At 38.7% G+C, this 21,647-nt stretch overlaps 1 protein-coding gene across 3 annotated transcripts in view; it reads right to left on the bottom strand.

The window, feature by feature from the left end:
- LOC117991211 (synaptotagmin-15-like) overlaps positions 1-21,647 on the bottom strand; it is a 69,121-nt gene that overhangs the window by 26,919 nt on the left and 20,555 nt on the right. For all 3 annotated transcript variants that reach the window (XM_069504926.1, XM_034978761.2, XM_069504927.1), the window contains exons 2-5: positions 20,751-20,918; positions 19,047-19,247; positions 13,625-13,787; positions 9,686-9,822 (exon numbers count right to left, since the gene is read on the bottom strand). In XM_069504926.1, the coding sequence (XP_069361027.1) occupies positions 9,686-9,822; positions 13,625-13,787; positions 19,047-19,247; positions 20,751-20,898 (649 nt within the window). In that variant the 5' untranslated portion in view covers positions 20,899-20,918. The remainder of the gene's footprint in view (positions 1-9,685; positions 9,823-13,624; positions 13,788-19,046; positions 19,248-20,750; positions 20,919-21,647) is intronic.

Here is a 21,647-nt window from a genome sequence, read left to right as displayed (position 1 = left end):
TATATAATTGTTTTTACTAGCATCACGAAGACCCTAATCAGACCGGGGCTTAATAAAGGCCTGAGAAAATGTAATTTTGTAATTTTTCAATTGAGTTTTGTTATTAAAAAGACTTACTGGTTAGCGGAACATGAACTAGTTACACACTTTTTTACACCCTGAAGCATAAAAAGGCTGCTTATTAGATCGTAAAAAATTTTGACGCACACGCACGACATCTGCAATAGCCTCAATAGCTCAACGGTTTAGGAGCGGACTGAATTCCGAAAGGTTGCCGGTTCAAACCCCACCCGTTGCACTATTGTTGTACCTACTCATAGCACAAGCTTTTCGCTTAGTTGAAGGAGAAAGGGAAATATTAGTTATAATTAACAAGGCTACTTATAAAAAAAGCGGCAACGCATCGGCGGCTCCTCTGGTGCTGCAAATGTTCATGGGCGGCGGTAATCACTTAACATCAGGTGACCCGCCTGCTCGTTTGCTCGCTATATCTATTTAAAAAAAAACTAGGGATATAAACATATACCTAGTATACACCTAGTATATGTATACTTCTTACACTATGTCATAATGATGACCATCATCATTATGATCAATCCATCACCGGCCCACTACTGAGCACGGGTCTTCTCTCAGAATAAGAAGGATTTGGGCATAGTCCACCAAGTGGCCACCGCTGGCCAAGCGCGGATTGGCACACTACAAACACCTTTGAGAACATTATGGAGAACTCTTAAGCATGCAGTTTTCCTTACGATATTTCCTCTACCGTTAAAGCAAGTAATATATTTTCTATATTTCATTGGTAATAATTCAGGAGGTTTAAATAATATATTATGCAGTTAAAACTCACCAAGTCGTTAATTTTCGTGAACCCAATTTGAGTAAGATCTTTCCATCAAACTACAGTACAGTTAGTATAAGATTTCATAGTTTTAAAAATACCAAAGTCGAAATCGACTGTTTCCATACATATACAGGCAGCGACACAGCGGAAATATTGCGAACTAAAGATGATCGAGTGTTTGCGAGTATAGCTTTCAACTTTACGATACCAATTACCACATAACTACGTCACCATCGAGAATGGTTTGCGTTTACCTACACCAATACCAATATCGAGTAATTTGGCAGTACGAGTCCTAAGTTTGACGTCCTAAAACTAGTAAATGACGTCATTTTCGCTTATGGATACGAGTCGATAGTCGAATTGTAACTCACCAAAAAATACTCGGTGAGAGAAGCGTGAAAGCTTATTGATAATTAAACAAAATGATGAAATTTAATAAGTGAAGTGCCTTAATTTGCCCACGGAGGCAAGGAGAATGTTTGGGAAGGTAGTCAAAGCTAACCTTCGTGATTGTGTAACTTAAATTTGGTTCAGCGGCGTAATTTGTGATGTGCGCAGTGTATCGGTCAAAGAAACAGGTTCTCACATAGCCCAAACCCTCCAGCAAGTTGAAGTGACAGTGAACAATCCATGCATGTCGTACTGGGTTGAGCATCCGTCAAAGAAACAGGTTCTCACATAGCCCAAACCCTCCAGCAAGTTGAAGTGACAGTGAACAATCCATGCATGTCGTACTGGGTTGAGCATCCGTCAAAGAAACAGGTTCTCACATAGCCCAAACCCTCCAGCAAGTTGAAGTGACAGTGAACAATCCATGCATGTCGTACTGGGTTGAGCATCCGTCAAAGAAACAGGTTCTCACATAGCCCAAACCCCCCCGTAAGTTGAAGTGGCAGTGAACAATCCTTGCCTGTCGTACTGGGTTGAGCATCCGTCAAAGAAACAGGTTCTCACATAGTCGAAACCCCCCAGCAAGTTGAAGTGGCAGTGAACAATCCATGCCTGTCGTACTGGGTTGAGCATCCGTCAAAGAAACAGGTTCTCACATAGTCGAAACCCCCCAGCAAGTTGAAGTGGCAGTGAACAATCCATGCCTGTCGTACTGGGTTGAGCATCCGTCAAAGAAACAGGTTCTCACATAGTCGAAACCCCCCAACAAGTTGAAGTGGCAGTGAACAATCCATGCCTGTCGTACTGGGTTGAGCATCCGTCAAAGAAACAGGTTCTCAAATAGTCGAAACCCCCCAACAAGTTGAAGTGGCAGTGAACAATCCATGCCTGTCGTACTGGGTTGAGCATCCGTCAAAGAAACAGGTTCTCACATAGTCGAAACCCCCCAGCAAGTTGAAGTGGCAGTGAACAATCCATGCCTGTCGTACTTGGTTGAGCATCCGTCAAAGAAACAGGTTCTCACATAGTCGAAACCACCCAGCAAGTTGAAGTGGCAGTGAACAATCCATGCCTGCGTTCCTATTGAGTTGAGATTTGGTACCACAGCATACCTACAAGTACCTAGTGGGGTACCGACCGATGGACCGTTCATATTATAGAGTAGGTACCTAACGTGAAGTGGCTGAATGAGGATGCCTCAAGACTGGATGTAGAAGACAGACATCCACAGGCTAAAATGATAGATAATGATAATAGTGCATCTCGGATGAATCATTTTGTGCAGCGATGACTGGATGTAGAAGACAGACATCCACAGGCTAAAATGATAGATAATGATAATAGTGCATCTCGGATGAATCATTTTGTGCAGCGATGACTGGATGTAGAAGACAGACATCCACAGGCTAAAATGATAGATAATGATAATAGTGCATCTCGGATGAATCATTTTGTGCAGCGATGACTGGATGTAGAAGACAGACATCCACAGGCTAAAATGATAGATAATGATAATAGTGCATCTCGGATGAATCATTTTGTGCAGCGATGATTGGATGTAGAAGACAGACATCCACAGGCTAAAATGATAGATAATGATAATAGTGCATCTCGGATGAATCATTTTGTGCAGCGATAGCCATCCATACATATAGCTCGCAGAATGCATTTACTTGTAGCGTTGTAAGATCGATCACAAAGAGTATGTCACACCTTGATCATTGAGGCAAAGGTAAGATATGCACAATTTATTACCTACCTATACCTAGGTACCTAATACCTACATAATATTATTCTAAGCCTTATGGGTAGGTACATCAAACGTGTGGCTCAAATTTCCTACTAAGTAGGTGCCTACTTACATTAATTTATGATTCAATTATACATATAAGTTGGTACCTACATCTGATAAAATCAACCCATTTTTTCACCAGAATAGAAACCTAGGTAGGTACCTACCTACCAGGTATATTAAGAAACATACATACAATAACAGAAAATACCTACCTACTACCTACCATTACTTGCATCCATTCACAAACAAGAAAGTAGGTACTTAATTTATCTATATATAAAAAAGGAAAAGCTGACTGACTGATCTATCTAATTGAAATTTGTGTAGTCCTCGCGGACAAAATCGCGGGCACAATCTAGTATAGAAGGGTATAAGTTAGTAAAATTTTGTATGAAATGGACCTACCTACCAAATTTAGCTAGCTTATTATATTAAGTATTTTTCTAAAATAAATTATTATTTTCAGGTTGCAGATCATCTATGGTACCTAACCTATACTTACCAGATTATGTTGCCTATCTTCCAGCTACCTAAGCTAGGGCCACTAGAACCTAACTTAATTCAAGAGTCAAGACTGCAACTAACCTGGGGGTCATCAGACTTGTAGAATACCTATATAATTTGAACTGTTTATGATGTACCTACTTAAATACACCTTATGAATTTTACAGCTGATGTAAAATACTTATACGCATACCTACCTACTTATATTATCTAATTTAAATTAAAACAAAAGAATTTAATTTGTTTTATTTCATCCTAAAAAAAGTAAGTTTTCAGATGATACTAATAATAGTTAAAAAGTATTCTGGAATTTGCCTGCCTGGATATTTCCGGGAATCTATGATCAAAACTAAATTAAAATGACAGGTTTATGTGTATTGCTGTTCCTTTCATAAGCTCCCTGCACTGCAGAAAAGGATAGCAATACATTTAGACCTCGTCTAACAGAATTAGCCACACTGTCCCCAACTGTTTGTGCACCAAGTCTCATCAAAATCGGTTCAACACTTCAAAGATTAGCTCACAATTTTTTTAATTATGAGCTTATTGAGAACGTAACAGGCAATTTTCAATTTTGTTTATTTGTATGAACATTTTGAAACGTGCAGCCTTGATGGGGGTAGCTGAGGTAAAAGGGAGGGGAGGGAAATCATTCCCTTGGAAGGAGTGATTTTCCGCCGGGGATGTATACTTTTTTAAATGATTTTTAATTTTGATAAAATTGTCATTGACTTAAAACAGCCTCGGTAGGGGGCGGCGGGGTAAGTCAACCCCTTCACTCCTTCAGCCAGAGACTCACTCACGTTTTGTATGGATGAATCCAGAGACTCCGGAACGTCCCTATCTCCTCTTCTTTTCTCCATCAAGGCGGCAAGTCTCAAAAGCTAGCCCGTTGTATGTAGGTATGAATTAAAATGCCTATAAAAGAATCTTATGGCATGACTAGCTATAAAAACACTATGTTCATAATAGAAAAGCAGAGACAAAAAACATTTTATTTACTATTAAATTTTTATATTGTTATAAAACTGTAGTTTGTTGCGCAGTGTTACTGCACTTAGATGACTTATGAGGATTCTGTAGAGTGTAGTCTTGATGCAGCAAAATCAACTTGCATTCTTCTAACAAAGTGGATTAGGCAGGTGGTGTGGTCATTCACAGGCTGTTAACATAACGTAACTAACTGGTCCACAGTTATCACTGAAAAAATAGAAATTATTGATCTTTAATTTTTTAAATTGCTAATTAGACAAGAACTATTCTTCTTATTTTACTATCTATCTTAATGAGGTCTAAGTTTTATTTATAATATTAATTAATAAGTAGATGATGCCCGTGACTTTATCCGCGCTGATTTAAAGGGTAAAAGTAGCCTATCTCCTTCTCCAGCATGTAACAAAGCTCCACACTAAATAATTTATACTCGCAACTTCATTTATCTTGTGGGAACTGTTCGATTTTCAGAGCCTAGTTTATTTAAAAATAGGCTATATCCATCCCCAGGATGAAAGATCTTTGTACCTTTTGTCAAAATTGGTTGAACGGATGAGCTGTAAAAAGCCAGCAGATAGATAGACAGATAACCTTTATACATACACTAAAATACAGCTCAAACTCAAGGTCCCGAACTTAATTACATGTCTTAAACAAAGAAAACTGAATTGATTATTAAAGAGTTGCCTTTCTGTAATAGATTACCTAGATGTTTTATTGCAACTTTAACTTCAGTGTACCACAAGATTATGTCTAAAATGTGTTGTCATTTATCAAGCGGTCAGTAGTCAAAACTGTTCTAACAAATATAATTATTAATGATGGCTCAGCCCTTTTTGAACTTATTTAATGCTAGGTACCTAGTAGACAGTAATTATTTAAGTAGGTAGGTACATATGAAGTTATGTTATGATTTAACTATACTCTTCAAACCTGGCCACTTGTCTATGTGTCCAAATTCAGATCAAGAGATTTGTATTACCTAGTAATTAGTACATTATGTGAGCGTGATCCGAAGAGAGAGAGTAAACTTACTTAAGGTCGTCAGTCCAGCGGGTTGGAGGTCGTCCCACACTGCGCTTGCTGATACGCGGTCTCCACTTCAGAACACGTCTGCCCCATCGGTTCTGCGGCAGACGTGGCCTGCCCACTGCCAGTACAGATTTCTAATTCGTTGGGCTATGTCAGTCACTCTGGTCATCCAACGGATTTCGTTGTTACGGATTTTGTCCCTCAGAGTTACCCAACATAGCCCGCTAAGCGACTTTGAACTTGTGGACAAGGCCAACCGTCAGTGTCCACGTTTCAGCACCATACGTCATCACAGGTAGGACACATTCATTAAAGACTTTCGTCTTTAGGCTTTGGGGTATCGACGAATTGAAGACTTGACGCAATTTTCCAAATGCTGCCCAGCCCAGCTTATTTTTCTGTCAGCTTCCTTGTCGAAGTTGTTTCTACAAAGTTGTATTACGTACAATAATATATACCTAATAATCAGTAAAACTTCAGTTTTCTAGTTAAAACTAAAGCGATTGTTCCGTTTGTTTCAGTCTCAACTCTCAGTTTCAGTTATGATAAAAGGTTATGTTGGTTTCGTTGGTTTGTTTTGATTTATTTTTTTACTGACAATGACAGAGTAACAGACTAGAAAGCGGTAACTTTTTTTTTAATCTGATGAAAATTTGGCTCTGGACACAAGTTTCTTGAGGTTTTTAGTGATCTTAGACAAATTACCATAGACACACACACCATAGACTAAGTGGTGGACTGTCACTTGTTTGTCATTGTCACGCTGTCAATCTGTCATTGTCAATCTGTCAAAAACGTCAATAAACGAAATAATAAATGCCAAACTCAACAAAATGGCAGCGTATATCTGTCCCCCTTTTTTTGCGAACGTGTAAGAGAGACAAATTGTGGCGAGAGTTGGACCATCACGTTTACTATTTCTTTTACTCGATGAGTCCAATACTGACTGTTATGGCCAACTCATACTGCCGGACAATACGTAAACATTGACCGTGAGGAGTAAACGAAACGATAAACGATAAATGCATTGTTCAATCTTGTACTAACTGTACAGTACAGGGTTATACTAATTATGGGACTATTTAACTTTAACCTTTCGACCCAGTTCGTATCTTTCCAGGTCCTTTTCAATTTCCGTGATTGTCAATTTACATAATTATTTTTACGAGTAAAACATTTAATGAAAAGTAGGCTCTACGCATGCTCTACGGCGTAGATAAACATTCTACGCGTAACTTTACCAGGCGAGTTCCTACGCTAAAGAAAGAATGTGCCTATTGCATTATTTTTTGTTTAAAACCATCTTCGCATTATTGTCTTTCTAACGGTTTGGGGCACATCAGTTGGGTGGTTTCAAAGTCTATAACGAACATAGGTAGATATATTATTTTGTGTTATATAAGACTACTGACAGGGTTTGATGCTTCTCAGACGGTTGTTAGGGACTTAATTGGTCCCCGGCCAGTGATGTCGGATGAGGTAAACCATCCTGATCTAGGTATCTCAGCAGGCACAGCTGGCTGGGTTGCGGAAACGAGTTTGGTTCCATAGCAAAGCCACCAGGCGATGCGTGGAACATCGTAGGGGTTGGAGTTTAATTGTTAAGAATTCCATATAAACTCCGTAGCGTACCTCTCGGGCGCGATGATATCCATAAGGATTTACTCACGAAAAAAATACTTCTTTATACGATTTAGACAAGGATAAGGAAGAAACAATATCTGTAACTTTGTAAGTTGCGAATTAGTTTTTTCCTTTTATTCCACTTCTAAGATGAACTTAAGCAATAATATAATCAAAGAAGTCAAAGAAACAGGATTTTCTAACTGCAACTTTTAAGTTGGCCTATAAGATAAACAAATCAAAGGAAATTTCTCAAAGAAAGATGTTTTCTCCAGCGCTTTAGATGTTCTAGCGTGTTTTTTTATTACTTTTGTGTTTAATTGTTATTCCGCTTCATTGCGCGCTAACCTAATCGCTATTGGACTAAGAGGGTGTCCGGCAGGGGGTTGCAACGAGAAAGTTTCGGCTTTTATAAAATAACGAAGGTCTGGCCCTCGCGGGCTCCTTTTCTATAACATATGCGTTTCTGCGAAAAGTGACTTGCTTATCTGTTAACTTTAAGCCAGCTAAGCCAAAACAAATTGTTTGTATAGCATAGAGAGTAGGATATACATTTGTTCTATAGGATAGGTATAGGCACACCTATTAGATACAAACTACAGGCATCCCTTAGGTTTTAGGTAGAGGCGTTGTAAACTAGGTCTGGCTAAGGCTCTGTTCTCAGTTCTCACACAGAAAATACAGTTACGACGAGACTAAATCAATAGACTTGCTAAAAATAATTTGGACTGCAAGCGTGGCCTAAAGCTATTTGCATCTTTCAGGGAGTAGGTACCTACCTATTGTAAATCTGAAAGGTCGTAAGTTTATATCTTCGTATCTATCTCGAAATCAACGCAAGGGTCTAGTTAGTCTAGGTGCTTAGTTCTGAAAGGGAGATTTCCTACTGTAAAAGAAAATGTTATTGACTATGATATTACACCAATAGACATGGTACGTTTATATTACAGGCGTGTTAATAAGAGTTGGCACGTACAACATTTTCACGTGTTACACTAAACTTGTGTAGTAGGTATTTATAGTGTTTATGAATAAGCGCAAGTGTCATGAAAAGTCTCTCTATCTCTCTCGCACAATCATTGATCATTCATATGCTATGTATGAGACGAAACGGTCTATTGATGTAGGCAAACATTTTGTAGAAATACTCACGGTAAATATTTATCTACTAATGGTGGACGGCTCGGTCTTAGAACCTTGCCAACCCCAAAACGGGAAAAAATTAACAACAACTAAAATAAATCGGTCAAGTCAAGTCGGACTCGCACACGAAAGATTCCGTGCTATCGTACAAGCTTTTTATTACACTTTTTATACTAGTTTAATTTTCAGGGATATAAGTAACATCTCGCTTCACATAAAAAATATTTTTGAAGTAATTTTAATTTTTCATGAATTATACGTTTACCTACTGTACTAATGCTTCCTTAAGATGTTGAAGTTTAATTTTCATGGTGGCCATTTTAAAATTTTTGTTATTTGTTCTTAAAGCGGCAATAGAAATAAACATTCTGTGAAAATTTCATCTCTCTATCTATTATGGTTCACGTGATACAGCTCGCTGATAGAAGGCGTTGACGAACGGACAGATGGACAGCCGAGTGATAAAACGGTCATGTTGGCACACTTTGGGTAATGGAACCCTAAAAATGCGAAGGCGGGTCGCTAGTGCCATCCGTGGAACTTTGTAGTGACGTAGGTACTTTGCGTAACCTTTCATAACCTACCCAACAAGTCTTGCGGAAAAATATAATTTTCCATCATCCCTAAATAGTAATTTATATTCGATGACAAGATAGCTGATAGCCTTCGACAGCAATTTAGACTTAGTAGTGATGATGCAGTCTTAGATTCACTTCCATCTAAGGCTAAGTGGATCTAATGTAACCCATCGTTTTCTTCTTCGTTGTGGGTTTGTTTTCTTCACTAGACGTAGATCTCCGTCTAGCTGAGCTCCTCCCTGAATGTAAGCAGGCCTGCACCGTACCAAACTATTTTATCGCTTGGCAGCACGTCTTTGCCGGTAGGATGGTATCTAGCCATGGCCGAAGCCTCCCACCAAACCAGAATAGAGTCCAAATCCACTTCTCGCTTATTGCATAATCAGCACTCATTATAACACTCGGGGATAGTCAGTAAAAGATTTTTGAAACCGGAGTTGTTTCGGAGATTGCCTCCTACGTATACAAATTACAAACCCTACTTTATCTCTTCATAATAATATTACTAATGCGCCTATATAAAGAAATGGAAAAGCTGACTGACTGATCTATCAACGCACAGCTCAAACTACTGGACGGATCGGGCTGAAATTTGGCATGCAGCTAGTAATTATGACGTAGACATCCTCTAAGAAAGGATAATTGAAAATTCAACTCCTAAGGGGGTGAAATAGGGGTTTGAAATTTGTGTGGTACACGCGGACGAAGTCGCGAGTTATATGCACGAGTAAAAAAAAAAATATTTACTGTAATATTTTGGGTATAAAGATGACTCACTGAAAGAGTTGGAGCGGTACTGGGAAGGCGTAGGCGGGCAAAGCACGTCACTGTTCAGGCTGCACACGCTGACGTCACGCAGCTCCCCCAGGGAGGACGAGCGGAGCGTCGGCAGCGAGAAGTTCACCTCCTTTGTCCTGGAACATTGATTGGATAAGTTCTTGTGTATTGTCACAGGTCTCCTCTCAGAATGAGAAGGGTTTCAGACTCACGGACTAAGAGCCAGCGCGTGCCAGACCTTCGTTATTTTATAAACGTCGAAAGTTTCTCTGCGTATTGTCCCCAACACTGGCAGGAACGTTTGTATGGATGTTTGTTTGGATCATGGTGGCTTTGGGAGATAACAGGTAATAAAGTTGTAAAAAATCTTACGTCATGTCGTAATGTATTACGCCACAAAAATAATAAAAATAGTAAAAAAAGCTATATGTCGTTTCTTGTTCAAAGAAATGCATTGCAATATTGGCCTTTGTATTTTGGAAATAGTTTAGATAACTGCAAAATGTCGTGCTACCAGATGGCATTAACAGTCGCTTCAGTACTGAGTGAACATACATAATATCTCGAATTTCGGTACTGGTAGCAAAGCGAACCATGGCTTAGCTAGTTGTCGGAGGCCTTTCCCAGAAGACGTTGGTTTGAATCCGCAATTTTTAATAGGTAGATAATAGATATGAATTTAAAAAATATTTAGAAATTTCCTAGAAGTATAGGTAAAAACATTATCACAAAAATTATAAAAATAGTAAAAAATGCTTAAAATACACATGCATAGTTCCGAAAAATGTGTATATAGATGCGTGCCAGGGATCCAAGCCCCACCTCCGCAAATAGGAAGTGGCGGATGTCTTAACCACTAGGCTATCACGACGCCCATATAATATAGGACTAGAATTATAAGGTACTAGCTTATGCTCGCGACTTCGTCCGCGTGGACTACAAAATTTCAAACCCCTATTTCACCCCCTTAGGAGTTGAATTTTCAAAAATCCTTTCTTAGCGGATGCCTACGTCATAATAGCTATCTGCATGCCAAATTTCAGCCAGATCCGTCCAGTAGTTTGAGCTGTGCGTTGATAGATCAGTCAGTCAGTCAGTCAGTCAGTCAGTCAGTCAAACCCAAAATTTTTGCTTGCAAGGCGAATATTTAAATCGAGGGAATAAATTAGGGTAAATTTTCAATTGATGAACCCGTAGCAAAATGGAAATGTTTATATGTAGGTACAATTATTTTGTGCTTTTCATTTACGATTCGTAGCTAATTGTGTCTTTTTCGGTTAAAATAAATTTACGCCCACATAATATGTGCGTGACATTTGATAATTATGACGATATAAGAGGCAAAATATCAAGTTTACATAATTAACAAAATAAACAATTCTAGATATGCAAAATAGGTCTGCAGTCGTGCGTTCAAAAAATGTGTCTCAAAGTCAAAGTCTTGGCTCCGTCTGTTTCGTTTAATGTTGTCTGTCCCCCTAGTTTGGGGGGTTCTTCCGACACTGCGCTTTCCGGTTCAAGGTCGCCATTCTAGCACCTTGGGACCCCAACGTCTATCGGTTTTACAAAATAGGTTTGCGCCTTGCCCATTGCCACTTCAGGTTCGCAACCCGTTGAGCTATGTGGGTATGTTATTCTGGTTCTCGGTAATATAGTACGGAACGAAAAACTCCATAAGAAACCACTTAGTAGAAGAAATTGTCATACTGTTCGATTTAAATCAAAAATACCTACGAAAATTTCAATATTGGAAGTTTAAAACAAAGTCTTAGTTGCTTGGGTTTTTACAGATAACATCCATGATTTATTTCAGCAACTTTTTATGCTATATTAAAGGCAAATTTTTATGCTATTTTTAAACCTGAATTGAAAACCTATCATGCTTGCGATTGTCATACTTACTTGCCGAACCGAATTTCACATAATTTATCTTCTCGTGGTATGTAGTGGTAGTAGTAGGTATCTAGAACTGTTACTTATTTATATTTTCTACAAACGAACTCAAAACACTGTTCCTTTTTCTATAACAGACTGACTAAAACCTGATGGTGATAATTATTTTCATCATCTTTAGTAGATTGAACCCACCCTGGTCTGAGAATAAGCAGTCAGTCTATTTGTTATCATCTTATAATGCCCGCCTGTCCATCCGTCTGTCTGTCTATATATTTTCATTAACCGTAATAGGTAGAGTCGAAAATGTGTATTTATATAGCCGCTACAACAACAAATAATAAAAAACCATGATGACGAATTTCAAAATGGCCGCCATGAAAATTAAGTGTTATATCTTGAGTAGGTACGATGGTACAGAACCCTTCATGTGCGAGTCCAACTCGCACTTGACCGGTTTTTCGACATGAACACGAACAAGATTACAGCGACACTTTGACGCTATATTTTACTCGTACTTACATAAAAGAGCTCAAGTTGAATGAACATAAGCTTCGGTATAGTAAAGCCCTTATGTACCTACCCCATTTTGCTAATGAGGGTCGTAATTCCTCATGACAGTAGGCTACTATTATTCGCACAAATTACCACAAAATGTAACGTGCTCCTTTGAAATGACAAGCTTTTACGTGTTTTACGTCTAGTGATTGGCCGTATCAAGAATGACCAATTTGTTCCTTTACAAAAAAATAAGTACTTACCAGTAATAATATGTACCTTGTGCTTACATGATATATATGTAAGTACCTACCTATTATTCAAAAAGTTGCGTAATTTTTCCTCGGAACATTTTTAACTTGATAAGTAATGTGAATATTGGATAATTAAACAAGTATATTTATCAATTGCGGAAGCTCAAAATACGTAAGCAATCCATACTAATATTATAAATGCGAAAGTGTGTCTGTTTGTCTGTCTGTCTGTCTGTCTGTTTGCTAGCTTTTCACGACTCAACCGTTCAACCGATTTTGACGAAATTTGGTACAAATATAGCTTGCATCCCGGGGAAGGACATAGGCTACTTTTTATCCCGGAAAAATGAAGAGTTCCTACAGGATTTTTAAAAACCCAAATCCACGCGGACGAAGTCGCGGGCATCATCTAGTATCTTTTAGATCTTTGTTCATTATAGATCATAAAAAGACTGACCCGGAAATTTCATCAAGCGTCGCAAAGACGGGAATCAAATGGAAAATCTTCCCGTCTTTAGCGATGAAAGCGAGCATTAATCAGTGGATTTTCTTATTACGTCTTATTGCTGTGTTATGCCGTTCCATGTTATGGTAGATAATAAATTTAGCAGTCAACTCTGCTTATTTGAACTGTAGGGTTCGTTTAACTTTTAATTTAGACAATACAGTGAAAAATGCAATGCCAGTGATGTCAAGAAGCTTTCAAGTCCTGGCGCCTAGAGGATATTGGAAGGAAACTTTATGTCCATCGGGCTGCGATAAGTCGGCTTTACTTCAACAAAACCTCTGAGCCAGTGTTACTTTGAAAGTAAATTTTTTAACGGCAATCAGGCAAACTGCAGTAACAGTTTTTAGAACATTTTTACAAAATGAAGAGTTTGATTGTTATGAGAATCAAACTGCGCATGCTGGTAAACCAAATAGAATCGTATGGTATGTCCCGACTGCAAAAGCAGCTACCAGGCAAGCAATACGCACCCGCAGCACCACACAAATCCCAAAACCCACTTGACGCACGTTTCACCCCGACACCGGAGCATCCTCAGGAGATGTAGACCTTACAATGCACAGTTGCAAAGATGCTTTTTCCTGCATGGTTAGCAGTGGGAGGGCGGGCGGTGCATTTCGCATGATGTATGTTGCATCATACAGATTCGACCTGTTTCAGCGGATTATAGCAAATTAAGCTTATAATTCATTGTAATACAATTTTTTTTATATGGCCGTGACAAAGTTTTGCATTTTTTTCGTTTAACCGTATGCCTCGAATTACTATAACTAATTAGATACTTACAAATAGCACGAAGCAGCGACGTCATATGGTGGGTAGACCAGGATAGGCGGAGAAGGGACGGGGCTGGGGCTGTTCTTGCGTCGTCTCGCGCAGAATACTCCCGCCATCACGATCAGCAGCACCAACGCTGCGCTTGCGCCGCCTAGAGCTACCAGTGCTGCTTCTGTTGAAAGTGAACCATCTTAGTCCAGCTATTTACGTTTACTGTGGGGAAAATAAAATAGACTCGATAGCTAATGTACTTATAATTTCGAAAATTTCGAAATGGCCTTGCTAATCACAAAATGAATAAAAAGTACATAGTGTTTTATCTTGCGGACATGTTATGTATCGTAATCACTTATCAAATTAGCTATAGGTTTTTATTGTAATATTTTTAATATACTTAATATACCTACTTACTAGTTAGGTATATTTAATATCCTGTACTGCATTGTCATTTATCAAAGTGTGGCCAGTCAGTAATTGATACACAATTTGATGGACTGAAATGCAAATTGCAGTCAGTGATTGCACAATTATGTAAAAGGCAAAGTTCACAAGGTGTCTGGGAATTATCGACTTTGTTTGCTTTGCACAGTTGGTTGCATGCTGATTGGTTTCCAAAAGGAGCAAAAAAGGAGCACGTCATTTTATAGCCATTCAATAGAAAATAAATTGATATTTTCCTAGTCCTTTCTTTGTCCAAAATTCCTCAGTGCTTGAAGACCAAAGTCTTCGAACAGTGCGTTTTGCCAGTGATGACATAATACATGAATCCGAGACATGGTTGCTAATTATAGGCCTCATAAGAAAGCTCAGAGTCACTCAGCGGGTAATGGAGAGAGCTATGCTCGGAGTTTCTCTATGTGATCAAATCAGAAATAAGGAGATCCGTAGGAGAGCTAGAGTAACCAACATAGCTCACGTGTTGCGAAGCTGAATTGGCAATGCGCAGGGCACATAGTTCGGAAAACCGATAGACGTTGGGGTTTCAAGGTGCTGGAATGGCGACCTCGCACCGGAAGGCGCAGCGTTGAAAGACTCCCCACTAGGTGGACGGACGATATCAGATGAATCGCAGTGTGGAAGTCCCTACAAGAGACCTATGTCCAGCTGTAGACATCTTTTGGTTGATTTCGACGACCTCCCTGGCGCAGTGGTGAGCGCTGTGGTCTTATTAGTGGGAGGTCCCGGGTTCGATCCCTGGCAGGGGTTTGGAATTTTATAATTTCTAAATTTCTGGTCTGGTCTGGTGGGAGGCTTCGGTCGTGGCTAGTTACCACCCTACCGGCAAAGCCGTGCCGCCAAGCGATTTAGCGTTCCGGTACGATGCCGTGTAGAAACCAAAGGGGTATGGGTTTACTAAAAACTGCCTACCCCTTCCAGGTTAGCCCGCTATCATCTAAGACAGCATCATCACTTACCACCAGGTGAGATTGCAGTCAAGGGCTAACTTGTACGTGAATAAAAAATAAAAATATAAAAAATAAAAATAAAAAATGATGATGATGATGATCACAAATTTGCAGGTACAAGTTTAGCCAGCTAAAATGTAAAACTGCTAAAAGTTGTTACACGAAAACGAGTGAACCCACACAGAGTCAGCATTTGATACATTCAACATAAAGTTCAGATTTCAAAGTTGAATATTCTCTACTCGGTAGTCTATGAGTTACTCAACATTGTTTTCCCGTAATGAGGTCCAATTATCGTCAACTAGAGTCTAGTTGACGATAATTGGACTAAGTGTTGACGTGAGCCAAAATAACATTTTGTAATATGCCGTTTATCTATAGAATAGTTTTCAATTATCTGCCACACAATTTAAGGTTAAGAGTCCCGAGACTATACTCCGCCCTATTTCCTAAAAGCCTTGTCTTTTTACAAAATTCATGGCTTGACTGAGTTCCAAGCTGTAAAAACGTTTATGGGTTTTTTTTATTCGACCACTACCTATAAGTAGTCATCTACGTCTTACTATTTATTTGGAAGTAAGTACATTTTATCATAGCCGTGGTAGCCAAGACGTCCGCCTCATATTCGGGAGGTCGGAGGTTCGATCCCGGGCACGCTTCTCTAACTTTCCTGAGTAATGTGCATTTTAAGCAATTTAAAGACAGTGCTCTTTAACTATGAAGGGAAACGTGATGAAACCGGCATTTTTGAGAATTCTCCATAAAGTTCTTAAAGGTGTGTGAAGTCTGCCAATCCACACTTGGCGAGCGTGCGGACTGTGGCGTAAACCGTTCTCATTCAGCGAGCCAGCGATGAGTTAATAATAAAAATGACGTGACATCATTGAATTAAACAGATCGAAGGAGCAAACCTAAAGAGAACCATGAATATTTTACAAAAAGAGCAAGTAGGTACTGGGAAACTTTGCGCTCTACTGCGAAAACAAATAATGTAATAAAGTCTTGTTATTATTTCGCTTATGTATACACCTGCCGGTCATAATAATATTGTTGTGTTAGTTATTTTCCTACGAAAAATAAATATGACATGACTATTAGCTTTTTATGAGGTTCATTTATTATATTTGCAGGCATCACGGCGTTATTTAAATCTAACTTTAATATTTACACTACCAGTTTCTTTACGCATATTTTATAAAACAATTTTAGCTCAACCAAATATTACTTAAGGCAAAAATTAGGTAAATATATTATATTATATATTAATATTAATTTAATAAGTAGGTACTGTAGAGAGTTAATAAGCATATTTTGTAGTAACACGGACAAATCATTGCAAGATCGAAAGCATTACAATATAAAGATGTAAAACTAAACGCCTTCAACCCTTAAACGACAGGAATTTCCTTTTATAAAGGATTTTCATTTTCAGTTCAGTTATAGCTTCTGAAAATGAAAATTTGAGCAACATTTTAAAGAGAACATTACGAGGAAGAAAAGTACCTAAGTACCTAAATACCTATAAATGCCAAGGATTTTTCTGTCTATGGGATCACAAAGATCTTACAGGATCAAGTCAGAGACAAAATTAATGTAGGGCCTTTGATTGCATCAAGACCCTAATATCTGCAATATCAGAGGGTCAATGTATTATGCTGAAAAATGCATCGGTCAAAATTTGCATATACTAGTTATATTACTCACTGATATTCTATAATAGAGTGATTTTAGAACATTTTGCTTTAACACCTGTTAACACCTTAATGTCAAAAGGTCGAGTCAGGCAACAATAGTTCATCAAAATGTAGCTGTATTGCATATTCAATTGGCTGTTAGCCTGTCACAAAGTGTAAAGCACATTTTCGTACCACTTGCTCAAAAAAGTGACATTCAATGCCACAAAAAGCGTACATAACAATAGTCATTTTTAATCTGTTAAAAACAGGGAAAGAAAATTGTACTGAATTTCATTCATCCCCTAGGGAGAGAATGTGATTTAAATTTGGAATACTTAGGTACCAAAATTTATACTGAACTTTTTTTTTCTTTTTTATTTATTTATTCAGATACCAGATAGCCCTTGACTGCAATCTTACCTAATGGTAAGTGACGATGCAGTCTAAGGTGGGAGCGGGCTAATCTGGAAGGAGTATGGCAATTTTTATTAAACCCATACACCTTTCGTTTCTACACGGCATCATACCGGAACGCTAAATTGCTTAGCGGCACGGCTTTGCCGGTAGGGTGGTAACTAGCCACGGCCGAGGCCTCCCACCAACAGACAGACTACATCTGTGTTTTTTTTTTTTTTAATTACCAACATGAAGAATGTTTAACAAATCCAATTTAGACACAGCAAAAACCAAGAAGGTTTACACCATTGAGTTTGTATATAAAGCATTATACATCTTTTTGAAAAAAGAATACGCATTTATTATGCAGTTATGATTATTAAATAAAATTACGAAAACCGACGAGGCCGTATGAGATTGATGCCTTTGCTTTTCCGACAAAAAAAAATATTAGTCTAGGAATTTGCCGCGTTTTTATTTTCTTCAAATACATAAACATAAAATCAAATACATGTTTATTTTAATTTATTTTTATAAGTAAGTTAATGTTCTAAAAATACGTTTAATAAATGCTTATCTCATATTATTATTGTGTTAATTTTTTCGCAAATGGTACGAAAAGTAGAGTATTTACCTCGGTGATAAAGCTGTCTTAGTCTTGGGTGAACTTAAATCCCTCGCTACACTCAGGACTCGTCTTAAATCACGAGCGAAGCGAGGGATTTTAACACCCTCGCTACGCTCGGGAGTAAACCTCGAGTCCTTCGGTACGCTCGCGATTTAAATCGTCACCCGCGACAGAAGACACTGCTTTATCCCCTTGGTTAATAATCTACTATTTCTGTACCAAATAATATCTAACTGAGGAATGAATTTAACGTTTTGAGTTTTGACAGTTTTTACGTTGGAAACAAAGAAATTTGAAGTTCTAATTCGTCTTATAAGAATTATTTTCAATCAATGGTTGGAAACTTGTGTAAAATCTTATTTAGCAGCACGCGAATCGATGTGGATTTGACATTTTGTTTCGAACAAAAATAACTAGGTTCAAACCAGAAACCAGCTCGCCGTGAATTTTGCCGAGGCTTACGTTATTTGTTTAAATTCCCTGGGCTACTTTAATAATAAAGCTTGTAGCAAACATAAATATGTTTAAATTACTGTACAAAATAAATTTCAATAAAACTTGTACCAAACCTAATATATTACTACTTACAATGCTACTTACTGTACAAATCATACCCGCCTGGAATGATGCCGAGAACACTTGCTGCATTTCCGCACGAAACAGCCAAGCTGATTCTTTGCACAAAATTTTATGAAAAATAGTCAAGTGCAAGTCGGACTTGCACACGATGGCCCAGTACCGTCATACAATATAATATGCACTATGCGCTTTTTATGTTATTTGCATGGTGGCCATTTTGAATTTCACCATCATTGTTTTTATATTTGTTGTTATAGCGGTAATTGAAATACACACTCTGTGAAAATTTCAACTCTTTATCAATGAGAATTGAGATCCTCTTGACAGAGATCCGGACAGACCGACGGATAGTGGAAGTTTTGTTCCACTATCTTGTTTGTATATATTTTGTTCTTTGTTGTTGGGTCGCGTTGGCACCATGCCATCAGCAATAATTATTTTGCGGTTGCCATAATTTTGTATGTCGTGATAGCCTAGTATTCACGACGTCCGACTCATAATATTCGGGAGGTTGGGGGTTCGATCCCGCGGTGATGGAAAACATCGTGAAAAAACCTGCATGGCTGAGACTCCTGAGAATTCTCCATAATGTTCTCAAAGGTGTGTGAAGTCTGCCAATCCGCACTTGGCCAGCGTGGTGGACTATGGCTAACCCCTTTTCTTACTGGCATGAGACCCGTGCTCTGTAGTGTGTAGGGTGTGTAGGCTTTGGGTTGATCATGATGATGATAATTTTGCGTAGGTACCTCTTAAATTGATAGCATTGGCGATAGAGAACTCAGACACAGTGGTGACGCTCGTGGGCTGTTCGTATCTTGGGTTTAGGGTGGAAGGCTCCACCAAGGCTTCCACCTGGAGAGGAGTCAATGGGTCATCACTTTCCACTGGCTTATAGTAGTCCTCTTGCGGCGCTTCAGGCTCTTCGGGGGCAGGGTCTATAATATAATCTATAAAAGAGGGTTCATAGTTACTATTTATTAACCACACTAATTATTGACGATAAGACGTCAGACTTCAATTCGAGAGATCGGAGGTTCGATTCCGGGTATGCATCTTGAACTTTTCAGTTTAAAAAAAATTGTATAACTTTGACGGTGAAGGAAATTAATATGGTGAGGAAACCTGCATACCTGAGAGTTCTCCATAATGTTCTCAAAGATATGTGAAATCTGCCAATCTGCATTTACCCAGCCTGGTGGACTATTTAATTTAATTTAATTTAATTTAATTTGTAGAGACAAACAGTTACAATGAGAAATATAAATAGTATTATATAAAAACACTTAAACCAAAGCAGTCTCCAATGAGAAATTAATACTTATAATAATAAGTATGTCCACAACACACGGGCACGTACGCATATGAAAACTAGGCACAGAGTATAAAATCACTAACTAGGTAGGTAACTTATGGAACACGGCCAAAGCCTCCTCCTCAAAGGTGTGTGAACTGTGAAGTCTTCCAATCCGCACATGACCAGCGTTGTATAGACTACGGCCAAACCCCATCTCACTCTGAGAGGAGACCCGTGCTCTGTAGTGAGCTGGCGATGGGTAGATCATGATGATGAAGATGATGTATAATAATGGCTTCTTTAAGCTATAATAATCTAAATCTCAATTAATAATGAACAGTATAGCACTTCATCTTTTTAACAAGATCTGAAGGGGACGAGCACTTAACTTTAGGCCTTCTTAATTAATTTATTACCGACTTCATCGAAAATTCTCTCGAATTATCCTTAATTTTAATAACCTAAATAATACTCAGGATATAAAATTAGAACCTTACATAAACCAACTTTTCATTATCTTAATTTAGAATCATAGTGAAATTGATATTTCGACTCATCATGCCTTTTATACTTTAAGTAGCTTATGCCCGCGACTTCGTCCACGTGGACAATACCCCTATTTTGTTCTCTTAGGGATTGAATTTTCAAATAATATGCTTTCTTAGCGGATGCCTACATCAATAGCTGTCTACGTGCCTTTCAGCCCGATCCGTTCAATAGCTTGAGCTGTGCGTTGACAGATTAGTTAGTCAGTCAGTCAGTCGCATTTTTCCTTTTATATATTTAAACTAGCTTATTCCCTCAATTTCGTCCCCCTTAAAGGTTGACTTTTGAAAAATCCTTTCTTAGAGGATGTCTACGTCATAATAGCTATCTGCATACTAAATTTCATCCCGATCCGTCCAGTAGTTTGAGATGTACGTTGATAGATCAGTTAGTCAGTCACCTCTTCCTTTTAGATAAATATCACCTTGACGGTGAAGCTACGGTGACTAGCTTATACCCTTTCTTTCTTTCTGTCTACGTTATGATAACTGTCTACGTGCCAAACTTCAGCCCGATCCGTTCAATAGTTTGAGCTGTGCGTTGATGGATCAGTTAGTCAGTCAGCCAGTCACGTTTTCCTTTTACATATTTAAATTTTATTAAAACTCACCAGAGTCGTAGGGATCACTAGATTCCTTTAATATTTCTAGAGGGTCAATCGGCGCATACCACGGTCTTCTAGAGTAGACCTTCTTACTGTTCACCGTCCGCTCCGCGTCGTCGACGTCCTTATAACTTGCGGGAGACAAGTTTAACATCTCTAAACACCTGATGAGACCTGCAACAATGGATAGAGAAATGTTTAACCAAGATCATGAACCTGAGCTATGGAGTCTTAGTATGCCAAAAAATATTTACGAGACATTTCACCGCGATTTTTACCTGGTGACAGAAAGCCTGACTCATTTTTTGTGCAACGGATCAGCCTGGCTGTCCAGCATGGAAATGCAGCCAGTAAAATAAAAATATTTTTATTCAATTAAACATTTATAAGTACCTTTGAACTCGGAATATTGTTGGCACCATTCCACGCGGGCATGATATATATAGTGCTAAGGCTAGCTTTAAGTTTTATTACCACAATCATGATCAACCCATTAACGGTCCACTACTGAGAACGGGTCTCTTCTCAGTGTGAGAAGGGCTTAAACTATTGTCTGCCACGCCTGGCCCAGTGCGGATTGACAGACTTCACACACCTTTGAGAACATTACGGAGAACTCTCAGGCATGCAGGCTTCCTCACGATGTTTTCCTTCACCGTTAAAGCAAGTCGCCCGCGCTGGCCTGCACCGGGTTACCGCGGGGGCTGTGTGGGAGTGCGGGGTGTTCACTCCCCGCTTGCCATCTCGACCTGTCACGTACTGTAAGTAACTCGAGTGCGCTTCCCAGCACTTTCCATTTAATCGTAGTTTTGTATATCAATTAAACTCAGCGAAACCATCTCTAAAATTTGTAGGTATGTAAATATTTTAGCTGTGTGATAAAAAAAATTGTCGTTTAGAGAT

Source organism: Maniola hyperantus, chromosome 19 (genome assembly GCF_902806685.2).
Source record: "Maniola hyperantus chromosome 19, iAphHyp1.2, whole genome shotgun sequence".
NCBI lineage: Eukaryota > Metazoa > Arthropoda > Insecta > Lepidoptera > Nymphalidae > Maniola > Maniola hyperantus.
Note: the sequence above shows the minus strand (reverse complement) of the source record. Positions and strands in the feature narration are given on the sequence as shown.